The following is a 24,636-nucleotide window of genomic DNA, read 5'->3' as shown; positions in this document are numbered from 1 at the left end:
TAAGTGAGTAAAGCCAATAAATCCTTAAAATTTACTCAGTTGCATTTTGGTTTTTAACAGTCCCAACTCATGGTTGTGGGAAGACAATGTGGTCAAATGCACCGTTACGAAACCATCTAAAGCATTTTTTGTCTTATCTGGTCATGTTTAATTTAGATTCCAGGAGCTTCTTTTGGCTTTAGTAATTCCAAATCCATATAATTGATTAGTATTATACTGATCAGTATTTATAAAGTGCATTCTCTAGCAATGTGCAGGGGTGCTTTCTCTGTTTATGATTATTAAATAAAACAAATCACATTATGGCTAGAGTGGCAGAAGCAGATTAGTCAACGGGATGGGAGGCGTTTTACCCTGCTGTTCTTTGGTGCTCCAAGAATGTCTTTGGTTCTTCTTACTAATTTCTTCAGGACCATCTCCTTGGCTTTGGCAGCTGTGGTACTGACACTAAAATTTACTGTTGAGACTATAATTCCTTTCTTATCACTTTTCAATGAACTTTCATCAATTCTGACTGCTGGCTTTTTAATAGGCTTATCTGTTATGCCAAATATGGAAAGAAACACAAATTTAGAGTACTTTAACAGTATTTGTGATTTATTTTAAGGTGTTAGGAAATATGAACGTTACATAATTTTACTCTTTTGTTGTCATTTGCAAGAAATCACTCTGAGGACAATTCAGTGAGAGAAGGAGTACCAACTGTGAAATGTTTCCAGTGGTTTCCTCCCTTCCACGTGGTCTGCGGGGTCTCTGAGAACTCTCTGTAGTTTATGCACAACTGACACTGGTACCTTTTTATGACTTCAAAGTACTGGGATGTGCAAGACGGTATGTATCTACTGAAAGCACCCAGGAGAGGTTTAAAAGCAGCGTGCACCTGCGTCCACCAAAGGCATCAGACTTAGGACACATTCCCTGACAGCATCCTCCACAAGGGCCACTCGGGATGGTGCTATGGCAAATATAAAAGTAAAAACAAAACCAAAAACTCCTCTGGCAAGAACCTTCTGGCCAGGCAAGAACCTTCACAATCTGCAGCTGTCTGGAGGCTGCCCCTGCTTTTCCTCTTCAGAAATGGAGCGGCTGCTCCCAAACCACTCGGCCCAAGTTCTCCAGGAGAATCTGAGAACTCATCCAGTAACTTCTCCCCTGCATTGCTCGGACAAGCATGAAGGAACAGGAGAGGCCAACACTGCCTCCAGGTGCTTCCAGACTTGGTCCAAAGTTCCCCCAAGACGCTGGGGTCCCCACTTGTGGGACACTCCGCCATCAGCACCCCAGCTGTTGGGCAGGGCACGGCAGTCTGAGGGGGGAGTGGGGATCTTTCAGGACTCTCGATTTTAAGCTATGAGTGGAAATCTGTTCATTCTGACATTCCAGACAAGCATGCAGTGACCTGATAGGAAGGAGTTTCACCCAACGTAATGCGTACCTCGACTTCCAGCGGCTGTCTTGTGGGTTTCAGAAAGCAAGATGCTGATATTCTGCTTCAGGCTATAGGAATAAAAGGTTTTCGAGATTCAAAATCAGCTTGCTTACCATAGTAGCCATACGAATAAAATATAATCAAAGTAGCAGTGTGTGCTGGGTTCTACCTCATTCTCCTACCAGAAAACAAATACTCTTTTTTTCTGCTTACACTTTCACAGAGAAGATCGTGCCGCCACTGCCACATTAAGTCCAACACCACAGGATTATTCTCAGAAACAAACTGAACAAATCCTGGGGCGCCAGGTTACTGGTATCCCCGATGGGTAGTAAGCCACTAACTCACTGGTCCCTTTATAAAATGTGCTTTCCCTTGTGGATGACTCAACAGAAACCCCTTCCACCTTTATTTTGGTCATGTCTTCAGGTGTTTCTTTGTCATGTGATTTCTTTCTTAAAATCCAGTTCAGTTTAAATAGTGAGCCTACAGTAAGATTTCTTTTTTAGTGCCGTTATTTATGATTATAATAATTCAGATAAGGAATGATTCCTATGGCATTAAACGTTTCAAAAATTATTTCTCTGATTTTTTACAGCCTTATTTAAGTGTAGTAGGATTTATTCCAAAATCATTCATGTAACATGCAGGTGACAGTGCTCCGGCTACCAGTAGTGTTGGAAAGACAAGTGGGGGAATTCAAGATGTCTTGGGAAGATAGGACAGCTTTGGCGAGTGCAGGTGGGAGATGGGCTGCAGTTTGGGGGGAATCCAACAGTGTCATTTGTTTCAAACAACAGTGTGCTTCTCCCATATTTTAATTAGAATTAACTTTAAAAATTTGCACTTTATTTGCACAGTGCTTCCCCCTTCCCCCTCCTTTCAGAAAGAGACATGGAGAAACAAAGTTCTTTGTAAAGAAATTTTTTCTTCAAGTAGCCTCCACACCAAGTGTGGGTGAAGCCTAACGGGCTGGGAACCCAGGACCCTGAGATCAGACCTGAGCTGAGATTAAGAGCCCCACGTTTAAAGAATATTTTATATTTGATAAGATGAAAATTCTAGTGCAAGAAAACCAATTATATGCAACACTTTTTTGGTATGTTTTAGGTGCATTTTTCCAAGAAGGAAAATAGTTTATAGCTGCACTTTGCTACGTAAGAAAAAGGAGATTTTAAATTTAGTTGTATTTAAAATAAACGTAAACATTCCTCATTTAAAGGAATTAATCTAGGTGTAAATACTTCGGAAAAGTACAGATTTTCTTCTTCACTTCTCTTTGGAAGAATTTTGCATTTTTACATAACAGGTTTGCTTTTTAAAACAAGGCACATTTAGGGGCGCCTGGGTGGCTCAGTCGTTAAGCATCTGCCTTCGGCTCCGGTCATGATCCCAGAGTCCTGGGATCGAGCCCCGCGTCGGGCTCCCTGCTCTGTGGGAGGCCTGCTTCTCCCTCTCCCACTCCCCCTGCTTGTGTTCCCTCTCTCGCTATGTCTCCCTCTGCCAAATAAATAAATAAAATCTTTAAAAAAAAAAACAAATAAAACAAGGCACATTTATATGCTAAAGCAAACTTTTTTTTTTTACCAGACAAATCAAATTTAACGTTTAAATATACAACCTTGATTTTTTAATTTCATTGTATAGTAGGACTTCTCCTAAGATGGAGCCATATTTCACATCCAGTGCTCCAGGGCCCTCCAACTTCTGAAGCATTTCATTAATGGCACTGGTTTTCCCAACAGCAGGGTCTCCTGAGGTGAAAAAAAGACATTAGGTTAGATTTATAGCCAAGGAAATGAATAGATGCTAACATATTAAGATGAACCAGTAACATTTTATTTGAAAACTGCATGAAAAAGACGGATTCTTTTCTCCCTTTTTTATTTTTTTAAAAATTTTTATTGTTATGTTAATCACCATACATTACATAATTAGTTTTTGATGTAGCGTTCCATGATTCACTGCCTGTGCATAACACCCAGTGCTCCATGGTTAAGATTTGGGTAAATCAGGGAGTAAATACGAAATCCTCTCAAATTATTTACATCTCTTATAAAAGGACAGATTCAGAGTTAACCATTATTTTTAACTGAATGCTCATTTATGCCTATCGCAAATCTTTTTGCTTACAGCTAACGAAATTCATTTCCCTGAGAATTTTTGCCGGCACCATCTGGGGGAGAGATGTGATGACAAACTATGCAGGGTCACGACTTTACAATTCACCGGATATTAAGAGTAAGAATTTTCTTAGGCCAAACTGGAGGCAAGGTAGGGATTGTCTGAGAGTTCCAGCCTCATTTTGCCTCAATATGTTCTGTACGGAACTCGGGAGCACTACCATGGCCCCTGGTGATGGGCAACACAGCGTAGGGAGCTGGGAAAGGTAAGGAAGGTGGGGCTGTATTGAATCACTCATGGGGTAATGTTCAAAGACAGAAACCTTTGAGCAATGGGGTGAAGAACTGCGTGTGTAATTTTTTTTTTTTTAAATCAGGCAGGTTCTTTTCGTTTGTTCCTTGTATGTAATTATGTGAGTACATTTAATCAGACCATCAGGGACCCTCTAAGGTCGTCAGCCCAGAGGCTGTGCAGGCCGTGCGTGCATTGATCCTATAGTTCTACTTCTGGAATTTGTCTCGGAAGGAACAGAAGGATGAAGATTTATAATGTCCTCTACCAGCGAACATGGGGAAATGGGCATTCATATACTGCTGATAAGAATATATATTGATATGGTATCTAAAGCTTTTCAGGGAATATTTTTTCCCCCAGTTATAAAGTAAAATGTTTAGGCTAAATAATTACTAAGCCTGTTCCTAACTCTATAAATTCTCCTTCTTTAAATCTTCTTAATACCTGTGAGAAGTACAGGGCAGAAATTCTTTAAAAGAAGGCTTATGAGGAAGGAAAGGGACACTGTATCTCTGGTGGCAATATGACTGATGCTCTCTCCAAATTCTGGGATCTTCAAGAGGTTTTCACTCGATCCTTCAGGGTCCACTAGTACTGACGTTCCTAAGGTAAAGTTAAAAAGTTTCAAATGGCCTATAGATAAACGTTAATCTTTGAGGTACTAAATACTTTCCGGAAAAGTCTGTACATTATACAGCTCTGTATAGAGCTGATGCCAGTGCCGGGGGGTCCCTGCTGATCTCAGCAGCTGTTCCTTCCACCCACACTCAGCTGGTGAACCAACCCCCCATTCCTCAGACTCTCCCACCGCCTGCACACAATGCCCCTTCTCCTCGTCCTTCCCTCCAGCGAAAGGAAGAAAGCAGCTCTCCTGCTGAAGCCTCCTGCAGCCCTTTAGAAGAACTTCCCTTCCTGGGTAAGCCTTCTCCCCCCATTATCTGTCTTTTGTTTCTGTTGACTTTCCGATGTACAAACACTTATGTACCAGTATCTCCATCTTTTTATTGGTTGACCGACAGGAACTGACATTTATTTAGTAAAAACCAGTTGAATATGGGCAATTTTATATGAAATCAAACACACACACACACACACCAAAACTAAACCAAATCTCTCTTGATCCCACAGCTTCTTCCTCTCAGAAGGGCTCCCCACAACAGAGACCTCACTTGCTCATCTTGTAGTCGCTTTTCTAATGTTAGACACACTCACATGGTGCACGATTCTGAAGTATATAAAGGTACGCGATCAACAGTCTCCCTCATTCCTGTATTCTAGAAACTAGGTCCCGTACTGTGTATGCTGGTCAGGAACTTTTAAAAATTGAGTACATTTTAGAGATGAATGTTATCATAGATTTCTTGCTAGTGCTCCAGCAATGGAGATTATGGTCTTTCCAGTCTTTTGCTGAGTTTATAGAATATACCCATGTCATTCTGCACACAGCTTCTCCCATGCAGAGTTGCTGGGTTAGTATAAACTGGCATATGATTTATAATTTTGATATATATTGACAAGGTGCCTTCCAGTGTTTTCATTCCAAAGCACCGTGTATCACTAATGGCATTTCTGAGAATCTTCCTGGATTCTTACATGAACAAAATGTGGAGTTTTGTTATGTTTTTGTTTCTGGTGCCAGAGACTGGTCTGGTACCAGGACCTCTGATTTACTTTGCACAGGCTCTATTGAAGATGATATTGTGATGTTCTGACATTTAGATTCCTGTTATAGGTTGGCTTTGAAAGCTTGGGAGGGTTTTAGTTTCTTCTAAGCTTGTTGCCTACAATTAGGATAAGGTGGGACCAGAGGAAGTGGTATCTCAGATTTGGAGATTCCCACAGAATGGTAAACTAAGATACTGAGTTACATGCATTGGTATTCAGTTGTGTTTTTGTACATAGTAGTAAAAGCTAAGGATTAAAATAACCAATATAGCACTAACATATGATATACAACTCGGAGGTTTTAAATAAATACAATCACCCACTAATACTTACTGTGACAAATATTATACAATAGAATGCTGGTATAAATTAATTCAAAATTAGAACTTTCTGGATGCTTCGTAATTATGATACCTCTGGTTTTCTGCCAGAAAGTCTTATAACCAAACTTTGAAATTCACTGAGGAGAGAAACCTGACCTCAAAGAAATTCAAGTTAATTTGCATTTATTGAATTTCTTAGATTTGCAAGAACTCTAAATGAAGCTTGATCATTAAGTTCCTGCCTCAAGCTTCAACCAAGCTCTTGTGGTACAGCAATTTTCTGTATCTTTGTTTTCTATAAGTATGCAGAAGATTGAGAATAAGAACAATGAGGCATTTATGGATATTTGTGAAGGTATGATTCTTCTTTTCTAATTAGCTGATTCTTTTATAATCAAGTGTAGTTATTACATATATGCTTTTCCTATTTTAAAAGAGGTCCTCTCCCTTTTCTGCTTTCAATAACCACAGCTAATTAAAATACTAAATATTTCTACTAATAAAACTTTCAATGAGCTATAGTTTTACAATGCACAATTGACTCAATCAAATAGATTCCAGTTTCTCAGAAAGCAATACTCAGGGGTTATTTTCTTAAAGGCATGCTTCATAAACATAGATCTAAACTGGTTTTGCACAAACTTGGAACAGATCAATCTTCAAAGTTGCTGATATAACTTTTATATATAAAGTACTCTCAACATTTTAGAAAAGTTAGAGTATGATTCTTGTAATTCTTCTTACCTTTTTGAATTAGTGTCTGAATACTAGGAAGTAATTCTGACCATGGTATGAATTCGCATTGCTGTAAATCCACAAAATAGCCAAAGATAGAACGTTTACCGGATGGTAGATTGATGCCTACATTTGAAAATGAAAAATAAATAAATCCAGTAAGAAAGGTTCATTTATGGAATGTTTCATTGATGATATGATCTCTATGTGAAAAATCTGATTGTTGAATCAGAAATAATAACTATTCACCAAGGGTATATCATCCTTTTTTTCCGTCTGATCTTTAATTGCATAAAAATGTCTTTTTATATCCAGAAAGCAAGGTGAATCATGATCTGATATCCTTTGAAATCTTACCCAGAAGTTCTGCTTATTATCATGTGTTGGATATCATTAAATGACAGTGATATACTGATTTTAGTCAAACCAGTGTATTAGATAACTTTGCCACTTATTTGTAAAGCACATTTGTTTTTCCATTATAAAAGTAATAAATTTTCTTAATAGATTCCAAAAAATACAGAACAATAAAAGCAAAAGAATTTAGTCATGGCTTCACCATATGAAGATAATAGTGTGAATATCTGATACAGTTCTTTGAATCATTTATAAAATTTTTATATACCAGAAAATTCATTTTTGGGGAGTATACAGTTCTAGGAGTTTTTTGCTGCCTGAATGTATTTTGTAATCACCATAATGGATGAGATAACAGAACAATCCTAAAACCCTAGAACAACTCCCTAGTGCTACCCCTTTTGTCTTCTGTCCTAACCCCTGGTAACCACCCATCTGGGTTGTTTTGTTCGTTTGTTTTGTTGCTACTGAGTCGTAGGAGTTCTATCTATATTTGGGATACTAGACCACATATATGGTCTGCAAATGTTTTCTCTGCTCCATAGGCTGCCTTTTTATTCGGTTGTTTCCTTGGCTGTGCAGAAGCTTTTCAAGTTTGTGCAGTCCCATTTGCTTATTTTTTGCTTGTGTTACCTTTGCCAATTCCAAAAAATCATTGCCGAGACCAATGCCAATTCCTTCTAGGAATTTTATAGTTTCAGGTCTTACATTTACATCTTTAATCCGTTTTGAGTTAATTTTTGTCACTGGGGTGAGATAGGGGTCCAACTTCATTATTCAGTTTGCATGCGAATATCCAGTTTTCCCAATTCTGTTTATTGAAGAGACTATCTTCTTGGTGTCTTTGTCAAAAATTGGTTGGCTCAGGGCCCCTGGGTGGCTCAGTCAGTTGGGCGTCTGACTCTTGGTTTTGGCTCAGGGCATGATCTTGCAGTTGTGAGATCGAGTCCCGCAATGGGCTCTGTGCTCAGCGTGGAGTCTGCTTCAGCTTCTTTCTTCCTCTCCCTCTGTCCCTCCCTGCTTGCCTGTGCTCTCTCTCCCTCTCTCTCTGAAGTGAATAAAATCTTTTAAAAAAATTGGTTGGGTATACGGGCATGAGTTTACTTCTAGACTCTATTCTGTTCTATTGGTCTATGTGTCAGTCTTCAATGCCAGCACCATACTATTTTGATTTTTATTGCTTCGTAATACGGTTTGAGATAAGGAAGCATGATGCCTCCAGCTTCGTTCTTCTTCCACAGGATTGTTTGGCTCTTCAGTCTTTTCTGGTTCCATATGAATTTGAGGATTGTTTTATCGATTTTTGTGAAAAATGTCACTGCCATTTTAATAGGGGTAGCACTGAATCTAAGATGGCTTTGGGTAGTATGGACATTTTAACAATATTAATTCTTTCAATTCATAAGCACAGACTATTTATTTGTGTCTTCTTTGATTCATTTCATTGATGTCTTGTAATTTTCAGTGTACTGATCTTTTATCTCCTTGGTTAATTTATTCTTAGGTATTTTATTTTTTGATGCACTTATAAATGGGACTATTTTCTTAAACTCTTGTTCAGCTAGTATATTGTTAGTGCATAGAAACACAAGTGATTTTTGTGTGTGATTTTGAATCCTGCAACTTTACTGAATTTATTAGTTCTAAAAGTTTTTTGGTGGACTCTTCAGGATGTTCTGTATAAAAGATCATATCATCTGCAAGCAGAGACAATTTTTCTTCTTCCTTTCCAATTTGGATGCCTTTTACTTCTTTTTTTTCCCATTCTTTTCAAAGATGTTTTATTTATTTTCTCTCATCTTTTTTTTTTTTTTTTGCATTATGATAAGTGCCCTCCTGACTCCCCATCATTGACCTCCCTCTGGTGACCATCAGTGTGTTCTCTAGAGTTAAGAATCTATTTCTTGGCTTGTCTCTCTCTCTTTCCATGTGTTTGTTCGGTTTCTTAAATTCCACATATGAGTGAAATCATATGGTATTTGTCTTTCTCAAGACTGATTTATTTCACTTAGCATAATATGCTCTAGGTCCATCCATGTTGTTGCAAATGGCAAGATTTCATTCTTTTTTATGGCTATGTAACAGTCCATTGTATGTATATACCACATCTTCTTTATCCATTCATCAGCTGATAAACACTTGGGTTGCTTCCATATTTTGGCTATTGTAAATAATGCTGTAATAACCACTGGGGTGCATATATCCCTTTGAATTAGTGTTTTTGTATTTTGGGGGTAAATACCCACTAGTGTGATTACTGGATCATAGGGTAGTGCCATTTTTAATTTTTTGAGGAACCTCAGTACTGTCTTCCACAGCGGCTGCACCAGTTTGCATTTCCACCAATGATGTACAAGAGTTCCTCTTCTCCACATCCCAGCTGACACTTGTTGTTTCTCGTGTTTTTGATTTTAGCCATTCTGACTGGTGTGAGGCGGTATCTCATTGTGGTTTTGATTTTCATTTCCCTGATGACGAGTGATGTTGAGCATCTTTTCATGTGTCTGTTGGTCATCTGTATGTCTTCTTTGGAGAAGTGTCCTGTTCATGTCTTCTGCCCATTTTTTAATTGGATTATTTGTTTTCTGGGTTTGAGTTATATCAGTTCTTTATATATTTTGGATGCAAACCCTTTATCATATATGTTATTTGCAAGTATCTTCTCCCATTCCATAAATTGCCTTTTAGTTTTGCTGTTTCCTTTGCTGTGCAGAAGCTTTTTATTTTGATTAGTTTATTGCTTTTATTTCTCGTCTCAGGAGACATATCTAGAAAAATACTGCTACGCCCATGTCTAAGAGGTTACTGTCTGTGTTCTCCTCCAGGATTTTTATGGTTTCAGGTCTCACATTTAGGTCCTTAATTAATTTTGAGTTTATTATTGTGTATGGTATAAGAAAGTGGTCCAGTTTCATTCTTCTGCATGTGGCTGTCCAGTTTTCCCAGCACCATTTGTTGAAGAGACTCTCTTTTTCCCATTGCATTTTCTTTCCTGCTGTGTTGAAGATGTATTGACCATATAATTATGTGTTTATTATTTTTTTAGAGATTTTACTTATTTGAGAGAGAGACAGAGTTGGGGGGAGGGGAAGAGAGAGAAGGAGAAGCAGGCTCCCCACTGAGCAGGGAGCCCTACTCGAGGCTCGATCCCGGGACCCTGAGATCATGACCCAAGCTGAAGGCAGACACCCAACCAACTGAGCCACCCAGGTGCCCCTAACTGTGGGTTTATTTCTGGGCTCTCTATTCTGTTCTATTGATCTATGTGTCTATTTTTATGACAGTACCATACTGTTTTGCTTACTACAGCTTTGTAATATAACCTGAAGTAAGGTATTGTGATGCTTCCTGTTTTGTTTTTCTTCTCAAGACTGCTTTGGCTATTTGAGGTCTTTTGCAGTTCCATACAAATTTTAGGACTGTTTTTTCTAGCCCTGTGAAAAATGCCATTGATATTTTGATAGGGATTGCATTTAATCTGTAGATTGCTTTAGATAGTAGAGACACCTGAACAATATCTGTTCTTCCAACCCATGAGCATGGAATGTCTTTGCATTTCTTTATGTTATCTTCAGTTTCTTTCATCAGTGTTTTAGAGTTTTCAGAGTACAAGTCTTTTACCTCTTCAGTTAGGTTTATTTCTAGATATTTTATCGGTTTTGGTGCAATTTGAAATGGGATTGTCTTCTTAACTTCATTTTCTGCTGCTTCATTATTACTGTATAGGAATGCAACAGATTTCTGTACAATGATTTTGTATCCTGTGACTTTACTGAATTCATTTATCAGTTCTAGTAATTTTTCAGTGGAGTCTTTATAGTTTTCTATATTTAGTATCATGTCATCTGCAAATAGTGAGAGTTTTACTTCTTCCTTACCAGTCTGGATGCCTTTTATTTCTTTTTATTGTCTGATTGCTATGGCTGGGACTTCCAGTACTGTGTTGGATAAGAGTGGTGAGAGTGGACGTCCTTGTCTTGTTACTGACCTTAGGGGAAAAGCTCTCAGTTTTTTCACTATTGAGTATGATGTTGGCTGTGAGTTTCTCATAGAAGGAATTATTATGTTGACCTACTTCGCAGTTATTTATTTTTGTTGCCTAATTTTTCTGGCTAGAACTTTCAGTATTATGTTGAATTGGAGTAGTGAGAACCTTTGTCTTATGCCTGATCTTAGAGGAAAAGCTTTCACTCTTTAACCATTGAGTATGATGTTAGCTGTGAGCTTGTTATTTATGGCCTTTTTGATGTTGAGATATGTTAATTCTATATCACATTTGTTTGGCGTTTTTATCATGAGATGATGTTGGATTTTGTCAAATGCCTTTTCTGCATCTATTGAAATAATATGTTGTTAATCTTTCCTTTTTTTTAATGTGATGCATCATATTTATTGGTTTGCATAAACTTAACCATCTTTGCATCCCAAATCCTGCATGATCATAGTTTGTAATTCTTTTAATGTGCTGTTGAGTTTAGTTTGCTCATTTTTGGGGAAAATTTTTGTATCTGTATTCATTAGGAATATTGGCTTGTAGAGTTGTTGTTTTTTGTTTTTTTTTTTTTTTTTTGTGGTGTCATTATCTGGTTTTGGCATTAGGGTAATGCTGCCTTGTAAAGTGACTTTGGAAGTTTTCCTTTGTCTTCAATTTTTTTTTGGAAGATTTTAAGAAGGACTGGTGTTAATTCTTCTTCAATGTTTGATAGAATTCACCAGTGAAGCCATCTGGTCCTGGACTTGTGTTTGATGGGAAGTTTTTTTGCTTACTTATTCAATCCCATTACTTGTTTAGGTCTGTTCAGATTTTCTATTTCTTCATGATTCACCCTTGGCAGATTGTATGCTTCTAGGAATGTCCACACTTATTGTGGGCTATCTAATTTGTTGTTGTATAATTGTGCATAGTACTGTGTTACAATCTTTTGTATTCTTATGGTGTCTATTGCAATGTCTCTTTGATTTCTCACTTTATTAGAGTCTTCTTTTATTTTTTCCTTAATCTAGGTAAAGGTTTGTCAATTTTGTTTATCTTTTCAAAAAAACCTGCTCTTCGTTTCATTGATCTTTTCTATTGTTTTTCTGGTCTCTTTTAATTCATTTCTACTCTGATCTTTGCTATTTCTTTCCTTATGCTAACTTTAGGCCTAGTTTATTCTTCTTTTCCTTCTTCTTTGAAGTGTAAAGTCAGATTATTTGAGAACTTTCTTTTATCATCATGTAAGCATTTATTGCTATAAAATTCCTGCTAAGAAATTTTTATTGAAACCCATAAGTTACTGCATGCTGTGTTTCCATTTTTGTTTCTCTCAAGGTTTAAAATTTTTTTAATTGATATTTCAGAAGTGTGTCATTTAATTTCTACATATTTTTAATTTTCTAGTTTTCATCAAGGTATTGATTTCTAGTTTCATTCCACTATGGTCAGAAAAGATACTTGGTATAATTTTCAATCTTATTAATTTGTTAAGACTTCTTTTGTGACCTAACATATGATCTATGCTGGAGAATATTGCATTTGTGCTTGAGAAGAATGTGTAGTCTGCTGCTGTTGGATTGAATTCTCTCTATATATCTGGTAGGCCCATTTTCTCTAAAGTATAGCTCAGTTCCAATATTTCCTAATTGATTTTTCTCTCTGAACAATCTATCCATTGTTTAAAGTGGGGTATTAAATTCCCCTATTAATGGACTGGTCTCTATTTCTTCACATCTGTTAGTATTTGCTTAATAAGTTTAGGTACTCTGATGTTGGGTACATATACATTTACAGTTGTTATATCCTCTTGATGAATTGACTCCTTTATTATCACTTAACGACCTTGTCTGTTGTTACACTTTTTGACTTAAAGTCTATATTGTCCAATATAAGTATAGCTTAGCTACACCTCTCTTTCAGTTTTCCATTTGCATGGAATATCATTTCCCGTCCCTGCAATTTGAGCTTCTGTGTGTCCTTGAATCAGAAGTGAATCTCTTGTAGGCAACTCTTGTTTTAAAAATCCATTTATATACTCTATATCTTTTGATTGCAGAATTTAATCCATTTACTTTTAAAGTAATTTTGAGAAGCAAAAAGACTAATGTCATCTGATTGTTTTCTGGCTGTTTTGTGGTTCCCTTGTTCCTTCTTCCTCTCTTCCTTTGTGAACTGATGATTTTTCCTAGTGGTATACTTTAATTTCCTTTTCTTTATCTTTTGTGTATCTACTGTTGGTTTTTGGTTTGTGGTTACCATGAAACTTACATAAAACATCTTTTAAGCTGACAACAAGTTAATATCAATCACATGCAAAAACGCTTTTACCCTCCACTCACACTGTATGTTTTCCATGTCACAATTTATCTCTCTTTATACTGTGAATCCATTACACATCTAAGCGGCTATAGTAATTTTTAATGTTTTTGGGTTTTAATTTTTATACTAGAGTTAAGTGATTCATACACCACCATAGTACAGTATTAGAGCATTTGAGTTTGACTATATACTTACTTTTGACAACGTGTTTTATAATTTCATATGTTTTCCTGCTTCTAATAAACATTTTCACTTCAGTTTGAAGAACTCTTTTTAGCATTTCTTGTAGGGCAGGTCTAGTGGTGATGAACTCCCTCAGCTTTTGTTCATTTGGGAAAGTCTTTATCTCGCCTTCATTTTTTTTTTTAAAGATTTTATTTATTTGAGAGAGAGAGAAAGAAAGAGAACAAGCAGGGGGAGCAGCAGGCAGAGGGAGGGGAGAAGCAGACTCCTCACTGAGCAGGGAGCCCGATGCAGGACTTGATCCCAGGACCCTGGGATCATGACCTGAGCTGAAGGCAGACGCTTAACCAACTGAGCCACCCAGGCACCCCTCAATTTACTAATTCTTTCTTTGATAGTCCCAAAGGTAGAGTTCATCTGGTCTACTGACTCACTTGAATGACTACAGAATTTCTATCTGGTCCTTTTTCATAGCCATATGTTCTATTTTCATTTCCAATATTTTTTTTTCCTTCATATATGCTTATTTATTTAAAAAATCTTTATCTTTCAAAAAAGAACCCTAAATACATTTATATTAAAGTCTGTTAGGCTATAATAATTTCACCTAGAATGAATTAATTTAATGATAGGTGATTTTATTGGTAGACTTTCTTAGTATTAATTATATTGTGTTTTACAATTTTGTTCATAGGATGACCAGGATGACTACAAGTGGGAGGTTTCTGGACTCCCTTTTTTCTCTTCTCATTTCCATTCTGATGGTTTTGTACTTTTTACGATTGCGACCACCTGCCTCTCCTTTCATTCCTACACCCCGTCTCAAACTAGCTTTTCTATTGGTACTTCAGATGACAAAAAATTTCATATTCATCATTTTAAGATAAACAATCTAACATGATGTATAATTTATTGTCTTATCTTTAGGTTCACAGGGAGAAGAAATAATGGAATTTGAGGTATTTCTGCCTGAAATATAAATCAGGCAGTTTGTTTATCTTAGGAGTTAGCAATATCCAGTTGAATCACTAAGTTCAACAACAAATTAACATGCAATGCTTTGATATTAAAAGTTAATTTCTGGGGCACCTGGGTGGCTCAGTCAGTTAAGCATCTGCCTTTGGCTCAGGTCATGATCTCAGGGTCCTGGGATCGAGCCTGGCAACGGGCTCCCTGCTCGGTGGGGAGTCTGCTTCTGCCTCTCCCTCTGCCTGCCACTCTCCCTGCTTGTGCTCTCTCTCAAATAAATAAGTAAAATATTTTTTAAAAAGTTAATTTCCCGGGCGCCTGGGTGGCTCAGTTGGTTAAGCGACTGCCTTCGGCTCAGGTCATGATCCTGGAGTCCCAGGATCGAGTCCCATATTGGGCTCCTTGCTCAGCAGGGGGTCTTCTTCTCCCTCTGACCCTCTCCCCTCTCATGTGCTCTCTCTCTCTCATTCTCTTTCTCAAATAAATAAAATCTTTAAAAAAAAAAGTTAATTTCCCATGATTCACTGTATCAATAACTAATGAAGTACTGTATGGTGACTAACATAACAACAAAAAAAAGTTAATTTCCATAGGAAATAACATAAGACTTTGTGATCAAAGATATCTTAAGTAGAACTTTTACAAATAATTTCAAAAGGATACTTTAAGAGTTAACATCACACAAACTGGTCAAATCTGTACTTTTGGTAAATATTTTTAGCTCTCATCTTTATTTAACAAAGTTCTTTTAAATATATTCATGTTCACTATTTTGTGTCTTTTTGGTCCCTGCACCAAGGATCTCTTCATCTGTTCCAAGTTCCTTTAATCAGTAACAGCTAATTGGGAAGGCTTACCATTCCAGAATATTAGAATAGATTACATTTGTTAGAACTGACTCAAAAAACACACATAATAAAGAAATCTAAGACTTCATAAAATAATTTTTACAATATTAGTCTTTAAAAAGTAAATGAAGCTACAACCTACAGAAGTTCCTGGTGCATGATGATATGTGTAATACAGATCCAGCTATATGGCTGGTGGGCTCAACTGGGCTGAGACCATAGTTTCAAGGCTTTATCTTTGTTCTTCTGTCTTACTTGTGTTAAAGCTTCCTTAGAAACAAGAATCAACTAGGAATCGAATATACTTCAGTCTCTTTTTGCTGGAGTAAGAGTACTGGAATGTGCTTTTACCTTTAATCTCACATTTTAAAAGATGGGCCTTTTAATTTGAGCCCAACCATAAAGAGTTTCAAACTAATTTTTTAAGGGGGGGGGAGGGCAGAGGGAGAGAGAGAATCCATCTCACAACCCTGAGATCATGATCTGACCCAAAATCAAGAGTCAGACCCTTAATTGACTGAGCCCACCAGGTGTCTCTCTTTTTTTTAAATTTTATCCAGAGATTTATATTGGCTCTGACAAAGTATCTGTGTTTTTTTTTTTTTAAGTAGGCTCCACACACAGCAAGGGGCCCAACATGGGGCTTGAACTCATGACCCTGAGACAAGACCTGAGCTGAGATCAAGAGTCGGACTGAGCGGCTGACTGAGCCACCCAGATGCCCCCAAACTAATATTCTAAAGTAAGCATGATTATGACTGCTTCCCCCAGAACTTACCTATATGTGGATTGCTTTCAAATAATTCATGCACAAGGTTGTCAAAATCGTAGGTCACTCTGGCAGGAGTATCAGGCTCGTGGCTCGAATACAGTACTGTGTCATCTTCATGCTCATCCTCACGCTTTAAAGTTCCTCCAAACGCCCAAGTAAATGCAAACACGAAGAGCTTTTGAAGCATAATTTTTAATTTATCAGGATTCTTCTCCAGATACCATGTATTTTCAGCTCTGGGGCAGACACATGTGGAAGGGTGAGAGTTAAAATTTTTAGAAGGAAGTTCAGTGATTTCAATATCATGTCAAAGTTTCATTATTAAAAATTGTAATACAGTTAGGTGTTGACATAAATGTTTTAAGGTTAATGTACAATTTTCATTGATAAGTCATGTAAATTATGCACTGCTACTATTTTTAAGGTACCATTTGTATAAGAGATTTGTAGTCAACCTTTATTTCATTTATTTAGTACAAATGATTCACTTTTATTTATTAGATCAGTTTATTAGTTGAGAGTTTACCTATCTTTTGGGAGAGGATCTGGTCTCTCTGTACAAAAACATAAGTGAATAGTCCCTCACTCTGTATTCCTCTCAACCAAGTTCTAGAGGCTGATCTAGTTCTACCTGGCTAAAGCCAGGCCCTGTGAGTCTGAGGAGAGTCTCGTCCAGTCTGGGCCAGCAAGGTCACCCTGGTCTGTGGACCCTGAGGCTCTCTAGTGACAGCGTTGATGCTGATGGACTGAATGAGAGGTTTGAGCTTGACTTCAAGGCATTTAAAATAGTTCAGGATTTATTGGCAATCATGAATGTCCAATGCATATGTACCATTCTATTTAAAATTTCTAGTCATGTGTGATAGTTCATTCAGCAAATATTTACTGAATTCCTACTATGTATCAGCTCCCCAGGACAAAGTGAACATGACCCCTTCTCTCCACAAGAACATGAATGCTAAGCCACGATGTGAGTAAGGAAGGCAGTCACACGTGCTGGGCGCAGCGGTGGTAGAGGGGACTGAGTCAGCCTGCAGGAGGCAGGGACAGCCTCCGGGGAGAAGTGACAGGTGATCGGGGACATGAAGACTGAGTGAGATTTGGCAAAATGTAGGAGGATTAACATTTCCAGCACAAGGAACACATGTGCCACGACCAGGAGGTCAAAGGATCAAGGCTGGTTTGAGGAACTGAGACAAGAAGCTGGAGTCGGTGCAGAGGTCGGCTTTCATGCTCTACAAGGCTTCTGTCCTTCCATTCTGAGTGTAATGGGAAGGCATGAAATGCCGATAAAAAAGAAACATTCTAATTTGTTATTTATTTATTGTAGTGTATGTTTCTTTAAAAACCGAACATCTGCGGGGCACCTGGGTGGCTCAGTCGGTGAAGCCCCCTCTGCCTTCAGCTCAGGTTATGATCTCAGGGTCCTGGGATTGAGTCCCGCATCGGGGTCCCTGCTCAGTGAGGAGTCTGCTTCTCCCTCTGTCTCTCCCCCCTGCTCATGCTCTCTCTCTCCCTCTCTCTCTCTCTCAAATGAATACATTTTAAAAAACCTTAAAAAAATTGAACGTCTGCATATAAATACCAGGAGACAAGTACACGCATATTAATCGCAGTAGAATTTGTCATAACAAAAACTGAAAATATATATGTCCATCAACAGGTTTATACAATGGACTAGTAGACAGCAGTGAAATGAAGAATCCCTACATGCACAATGAATTAATCATAGAACACTGAACAAAAAAATTAAGTCACCCAAGAACATAGTGATTGCATTAAAGTTTGAAAACATGTAAAGGTGAAAAGTACGTTGTTCGGAAATGTACTGATAAATACAAAATCCAGGCTGGTAGTTACCTCAGATGATGGGATGGCATAAGATCTGGACAGATACACGGGGGACCTCAAAGATAAATCACAAGTGTTTTCTAGAGCTATGTGGTGTGTACAGGGATGTTTGTATACCGTTTGTATATTGCACATACTTTACAAATATTCTTTTATGGCTACACACCATTTAACAAAAATTTACAATAATGTATAGCTGTCATGTTGAGAATGGACTAGAAGAACTGGGAAAACCAACTGGGAGGCTCTTGCAACAGGACAGGTAGGAAACAGTGAAGGTTTGGGCAGGATGCGGACAGTGAAGATGCGGACAAGAGGGGGAATCAAAGGGGGAGTTGACAGAGTAAAAACCGCATTTAAATGTTCTGTCATTTATTTTTTTTTTCAAAGATTTTGTTTATTTGACAGAGAGAGAGAGAGAGAGGGAACACAAGCAGGGGGAGTGGGAGAGGGAGAAGCAGGCTCCCGGCTGAGCAGGGAGCCCGATGCGGGGCTCAATCCCAGGACCCTGGGATCATGACCTGAGCCGAAGGCAGATGCTTAACCAACTGAGCCACCCAGACATCCCCAAATGTTCTGTCATTTAAAAGAAAATGTGACATGAATGTGTCAGGGCCTTGTAATGGGATGCAGGAAGGCCTCAACAGTGGCTCTATGTACCAGGCACTACTGTAGACATGTAGCACATCACATAATTATTCTAGTTTTATAAATGACAAAATCAAAGCTTAAAAATATTTAGTAACTGGCTCAACATTTCTCAGGTCATAAATGGCAGATTCATGAAATAAATTCATGCCAATTTTATTCCTTTCTCAAATATGTACAGAGTCTGCACAGATGTATTCATATTATCCAATTTACTTAGCATCAAAATCTGGTGAACTCGCATTAGATACACAAGGGCTCTATTTAAGCTGCAGTAAGATAAATTTAAGTGAATTTTGATATTATAAGTCACAAAGGTCCTGGTTTATTGACGGGTAATCCTGAGCTTGCTTGAGGGTCTGTCACTTAGTAGGTACTTAAACAGTTGTCTGTTGAATGAAGGTAACTGACCTCTTTTTTATACTCTTGAATTTGACAGAAACTTTTGAATGTGAAGAACTTTTCTCCTCAGTTGAAATGTCCTTCAAATCTTCACCTAAAAGGGAAGAGTTTTTTTTCACAGTGAACAACAGACCCCAAATTTACCTGGTAACTTAGTGAGGTTTAACCTTCAACATTGTTTCATTTGTGAATTGTCACAGAACATCTTTCTTTCATGCATTATCACGTAGGTACCTTATCAGACCAAAGTGGGAGTTACCTTTCTAAGAGAAGAGGAGCAGAGAATGTACCTGCAATTGTCTGAAGTGATTCTAATCTATTTGAAGCATAAATCGACATACTTTTTTCTTCATTCTATTCTAGCAACTTTTTTGTAAGTTGGATCGTTCCAACATGAAAACTTTAGGACATTCAGGTAACTACCTCCAAAAGTGGTGTACATTACAAACTAAATAGTAAATGGGTCCTAATGAAGTGAAGGATTAGAAAAGAAAGCTATGTAATTTCAAATAATGAATTTACTAAAACAAACATCAAACAGGTGCACTTTAGGCAGGTTGTACCCATGTCCCTCCTACCCCCATCACCCACCTGTTCTGTCCAGGTCATGCACGCCACAGAGGAACAGAGAGAGTGAGCGATTACTCATTCTTCCTCTTAGCTTATTTTCTCTTTTATAATGTTTGTTTTCTTTATATTAAAATAATATAGGCTTCTTGTAGAACCTATCACTCTATAATTCTACCACACATAGGTTAACAAATGATTAAATGTTGATGCATTTCATTATGGTCCTTTATATAAATATGTAATATTTAAATAAAGTATTTTAAAATTTAAACCCAAATCAAAAGTGAAGAAGAGTTGGCTTCTCATCCTGCTTTTTAAGTGTGTCTTCGTGTCTCCCACTGAAACGTGACATGGCTGCACTATGCTGTTTTATAATAAATAACTTGCTGTTTTATAATAAATAACGCTGCTATAAAACTCCTTGTGCATAAATCTGTACACTTCTGTGATTATTTCTTTATAATGAATTTCTAGAATGAGAGATTCTAGGGCAAATACATGGATATTCTTGACATATATTGCCAGATGGCTCTCCAAGAAAGGCTGAATCAATTTATACCTTGAATAGCTTCTGTGAGAGTTTATATGTTAATACATTCTAGCTGTTGATGTGTTTTCCCCATTCAAAAATCTCTGTATTAGATGAAAATTTTATGCCATTTTCAAATAAATGCTCTTTTCATTATCTGTAAGGTTAAACATTTTCTTAAGAACTTTAAGTTTCATTTACCGGAAATTTTTGTAGTTGTGAGAAGACCCCTGTGACCAGGTGGCGTTTGTACTGGCCTCCCCTCTATCCTTCCAGCCCCTTGTGCTATATGCCACAGACACAACTGGAACTCAACAGTTATTTATAAACCAGTGAGTTTTATGTTATTGTGCCGGATTCACAGATAAATGTTACTCTTGGAGCTATAGGGGCTCTCTTTGTGTCTGTCTGTCTGTTTATGTGTCTGAACGGATATATGCCGTGTATGGATAACATTTTTCTGTATCTAGATGATATTGTCAAAATTAATTTATAAAAGATCTCTATTAATTGGCTTAAAGAAAAATAAGCTTTAATATCAAGAATGAGCTCATGTGAAACTAAAACTTAATTTTCTTTCATCTGCTAAAAAGACAAAGTTTTCTGGGACTATTGATTTGTTCTTGATAGGATTATATGAGGTTTTTCTTTTTTCTTTTCTTTTTTTTTGAGGTTTTTCTTTACCTTTTAAGTAATCTGCCTAGAAAACAATGATTGCTGTTTTACCAAAATAATCTACAGGGATTCATGTTGTTTTTATCAGGTCTTTGATTACTTAAGAAAACTGAGTCTTCTCTAGTATAAGAGTTAAGTTTTTTAACAACTATGTAACTTTTTGTATTTGCCTCAAGTCTTTGTCACTTTGGTTAAATTAATAACTAAATATGAATTTCACAGTGATACAATCCTCTTTGATCAAGTATTTTAAAACTTTGTGAAATTTCTGATGAACTTCCCCCAAATCAAATTCTAAAGGAAGTCTTTTTGACTTTGAAATAACTTTGAGATTTTCAAGAAGGTCCCTGGACCAATTCAAAAGATTTGCTATCTCTCCCTATAAAAGAGAGATTTTTCAACTAATTAGGCTTATTTGAAATATTAAATTACACAGAAAGCATTCTCAAATAAAAGTGATACTAAATTTTCTTTAGGTTATATATAAAAAGATGTATGTTATTAATGTAAATATTCTAAAAATTGTATGAAATTCCTACAAATCTGGTGTCTCAGTATAATGTTATCAATCATTTAGTTATTTTTAAATTAAGATATCACAAAAATAATCAAATCTCCTTGTCAACTGCATTATAATGAACTCTCATCAGATCTTTAACCAGAGCTGTTTTTAAGTCTTTTGTCACTTAGACAGTTGTTTTCCTCTAATGCTTCATGTTCCAGAAGAGCTGCAGAAAAGACTACTGAGGACAGGGCTCTGATACTGAACTGACTAAGAATTTACAGAACTCTAATAAAAAAACTTACAAATTCATAAAACCGATACCAAAAGATCAAGATCAACAACAATTAATTACACAGAACTAAATGAACTGATGAGGATGGTTATAATTTTTATGACTTTTTGTTTAAAATATTTTTGGTTCTTTTATGTTTTGTTTTTTCTGACTTAAAACCCTTTTTTATAAATTGGGAAAATACAATTAAAATCTGAAAGACAACAGAAAACTGTTGAAATGGTAAAAGAAGGAAAACCACGAGAATAAAACTTTATGAAAAAAAGCAATTTTTTTCATTTTTATTGTATCTATATGAAAAGATGGATGTTAACTGAACCTAGTGTAGTAATCATTTCACAATAGATGTAAATCAAACCATCATGCTGTATGCCTTAAACTTATTCAGTGTTGGATGTCATTATTTCTCAATAAAATTAGACAATAAATGTCAAATCATCAAAAAAAATTTTTTTTACCATGATTGTGGATTTGACAATTTCCTATAATTCTGTCAGTTTTTGATTTAAGTATTTTGAGGGCATGTTGTTAATTGCATAAATGCTCATAACTGTGTACTTTCTTATTGGATAGTTACAATTACACCAACACAAAATGCCCTTCCTTTGTCCCTTCAATGTTTTTAGCTTACAACTCCTCTGGCCTCCTATTACTATTGCCAACCCATATATAGATGAGTATGTACATATAACACATATGTACAAGTACAGCTAATGGTTTTCTTATATATCTTTCCCATTACTCTTTCTTTAATAAAGATTTTATTTATTTGAGAGAATGAGTGGGGGGGGAGGGAGGAGCAGAGGGACAGGGAGAAGCAGACTCCCCGCTGAGCAGGGAGCCCGATGCGGGGCTCGATCCCAGGACACTGGGATCATGACCTGAGCTGAAGGCAGACGCTTCACCGACTGAGTGACCGAGGCGCCCCCATTACTTTGTTTTCGATCTTCATTTCATTATGATTTAAGTGTGTCTTTTATAGTAGGGTTGAAAAATCAAATTTGAGAATCTTTATCTTCATTGCAATCAGTGACATATTTGGTATTGTTTGTCATTTTATTTGAAGTGTTTAAACATGCTTTCTGTTTCCCCCTTTTCTTAAATTTCATTATTTTGATCACTGTTTTTGTTGATCTGTTTTACCTCCATAGTACGAGTTGTACATTTCATAAAAAATACTCATTGTGCAATAGTCACAGTATATAAAAAGTATAAAACCTGAACAGTAAGTGTTTTTTAAGACTCCCTCTGGGTTGAGCTATGAAGCATTCCTAATACATCCACAGACCTCTGTCTGCAGATTTCAGGTCACATTCTAGCTGTTTCCTGCAGACATTGCTACCAGGTTGAAGTTGTTGTTTATTACTGTCATGAGCAATGAAAATAATTTCAGTAGTATGTATCCCTAAAATGTATACAGTTTCACTTTATAGGATTTAAAAAATCTATATATGTGGTGTCAAATGTATGTACTTTAACAGTTTGCTTATTCTACTCATTAGGTTTGTGGAGCATCATGTGTGTTGATACATGTAGGTTTTAATCCATATACTTTATACATTCTGGCTAATAATATTTTGTTGGTTATATGTGTTACAATCTGGGGCTTGTCTTTCAAACTTTTGATGCTTGAGAAACACAGTCTTAGTTTTTCTATAGAAAAATACACCAATCTTTTTCTGAAATTTTGTATATTAGAAGCCCATCATTGATTCAATATCATGAACACATTCTATTATATTTCCTTCTAAAAGTTCTCCAGTGTCATTTTTTTCAATTAGTCACTTTAATCTACCTGAGACTTACTTTGTTTTTGTGTATAATGTGAGGCAACAAGCTCTTTTTTAAAAAATAAGGATAGTCAATCCAACACAATTTACTAAAATGTTTATTCTTATTGATCTGTTGAGGTACTTTTGTTATTTATTTTGTCTAAATCATCTCTGTTTTTCATTAATAGTTTTTCTCAGCCTATATTATACATTAGATTGTTTTCTGGCTTCCATTTTTGTTGTTGAAAAGTCTCTTGTTAATCTAGTTATGATGCCTTAGTAGGTAATCTGTCCTTTTTCTCTACCTTTCAAATGTATTCTTGTCTTTGGTGCTCTGTAGTTTCATGACGGTAAATGTAGGTGAGTGCTTCATTTTATTTGTCTTGCTTGAGATTTGTTTCACCTTCTGTACTGAGAATACATCTATTTTACCAGTTCTGGAAAATTCTCACCCATTTACTTTTTGCATATAGCCTTTTCCTCATGATTTTTCTGGAACTTCAAACAAATGTATGTGAGAATTTCCCTGTCTTCATGCCATCTTTTTTATACCCTGGTTTGCTCACTCCCTTTTCAGCATTAGATAAAACTAAGTCAGTATTAGCCCATCCGCTCAGTTTTCCATTCAGTGACTACATGTGTTATTTTAGAAGTTATGTTTGGTTATTTTTTGTATTGTTGAATAAATTTTGTTAGTCTCTCAAAGTGCTCCTGTATTTACATATATGTTATGTAATGTATAAACTTACATATTAAATAAACGGTCCAAATGCTCCACCTGAAAGCCAGGGACCATCAGATGATAACAAAGTGACAACCAAATATAGTCTGTCAACAGGAAAGGCACTTCAAATGCAAAAACACAGGTTAGAAGTGAAACAATGGAGCGAAGTATAGCAGATGTTGATAAAAAAGCAGAAGTGGCTTTGTTAATATCAGGCAAAGTAGATATTAGAGAAAGGGTAATTACCAGAGATAAAGAAATAATTAACCAAGGATTCAATGCACCAAGAAGAGATAAGTCTAAATGTATGCACCTAATAACAGCTTCAACATACACAAAGGGAAAACTTACAGAACTGAAAGGATACAAAGACAAATCACAATTGCAGTTGGAGATTTTAATACTCCTTTTTCATTAACTGATAGAATATGGAGCAAGAAACTCAGAAAAGATAAAGAAAATTTGAGCAAAACTATCAACTAGACTAAGTTGATATTCTTGTTTTCAAGTGCACAGGAACATTTACCTAGATAGATAACTTCTGGGCTATCACACAAGTCTCAATAAAAGTAAAGCACTAAAATCATGCAAAGTACATTTTATAACAGGAAAAATTAAACTAGAAGTTAATAACAATAACAAAAAGACATCTAGAAAGTCCCTAAATATTTGGA

At 36.5% G+C, this 24,636-nt stretch overlaps 1 protein-coding gene across 1 annotated transcript in view; it reads right to left on the bottom strand.

Moving 5' to 3' along the window:
• DNAH14 (dynein axonemal heavy chain 14) overlaps positions 1 to 24,636 on the bottom strand; it is a 305,056-nt gene that overhangs the window by 114,219 nt on the left and 166,201 nt on the right. Inside the window, exons 40-46 of the mRNA XM_081823173.1 lie at positions 18,905 to 18,989; positions 16,001 to 16,230; positions 6,580 to 6,696; positions 4,292 to 4,450; positions 3,048 to 3,183; positions 1,436 to 1,497; positions 354 to 538 (exon numbers count right to left, since the gene is read on the bottom strand). Of these exons, the coding sequence (XP_081679299.1) occupies positions 354 to 538; positions 1,436 to 1,497; positions 3,048 to 3,183; positions 4,292 to 4,450; positions 6,580 to 6,696; positions 16,001 to 16,230; positions 18,905 to 18,989 (974 nt within the window). The remainder of the gene's footprint in view (positions 1 to 353; positions 539 to 1,435; positions 1,498 to 3,047; positions 3,184 to 4,291; positions 4,451 to 6,579; positions 6,697 to 16,000; positions 16,231 to 18,904; positions 18,990 to 24,636) is intronic.

Source organism: Leptonychotes weddellii, chromosome 6 (assembly GCF_054177405.1).
Source record: "Leptonychotes weddellii isolate Sample4059 chromosome 6, ASM5417740v2, whole genome shotgun sequence".
Lineage (NCBI taxonomy): Eukaryota > Metazoa > Chordata > Mammalia > Carnivora > Phocidae > Leptonychotes > Leptonychotes weddellii.
This window is presented reverse-complemented; position numbering and strand designations above follow the sequence as displayed.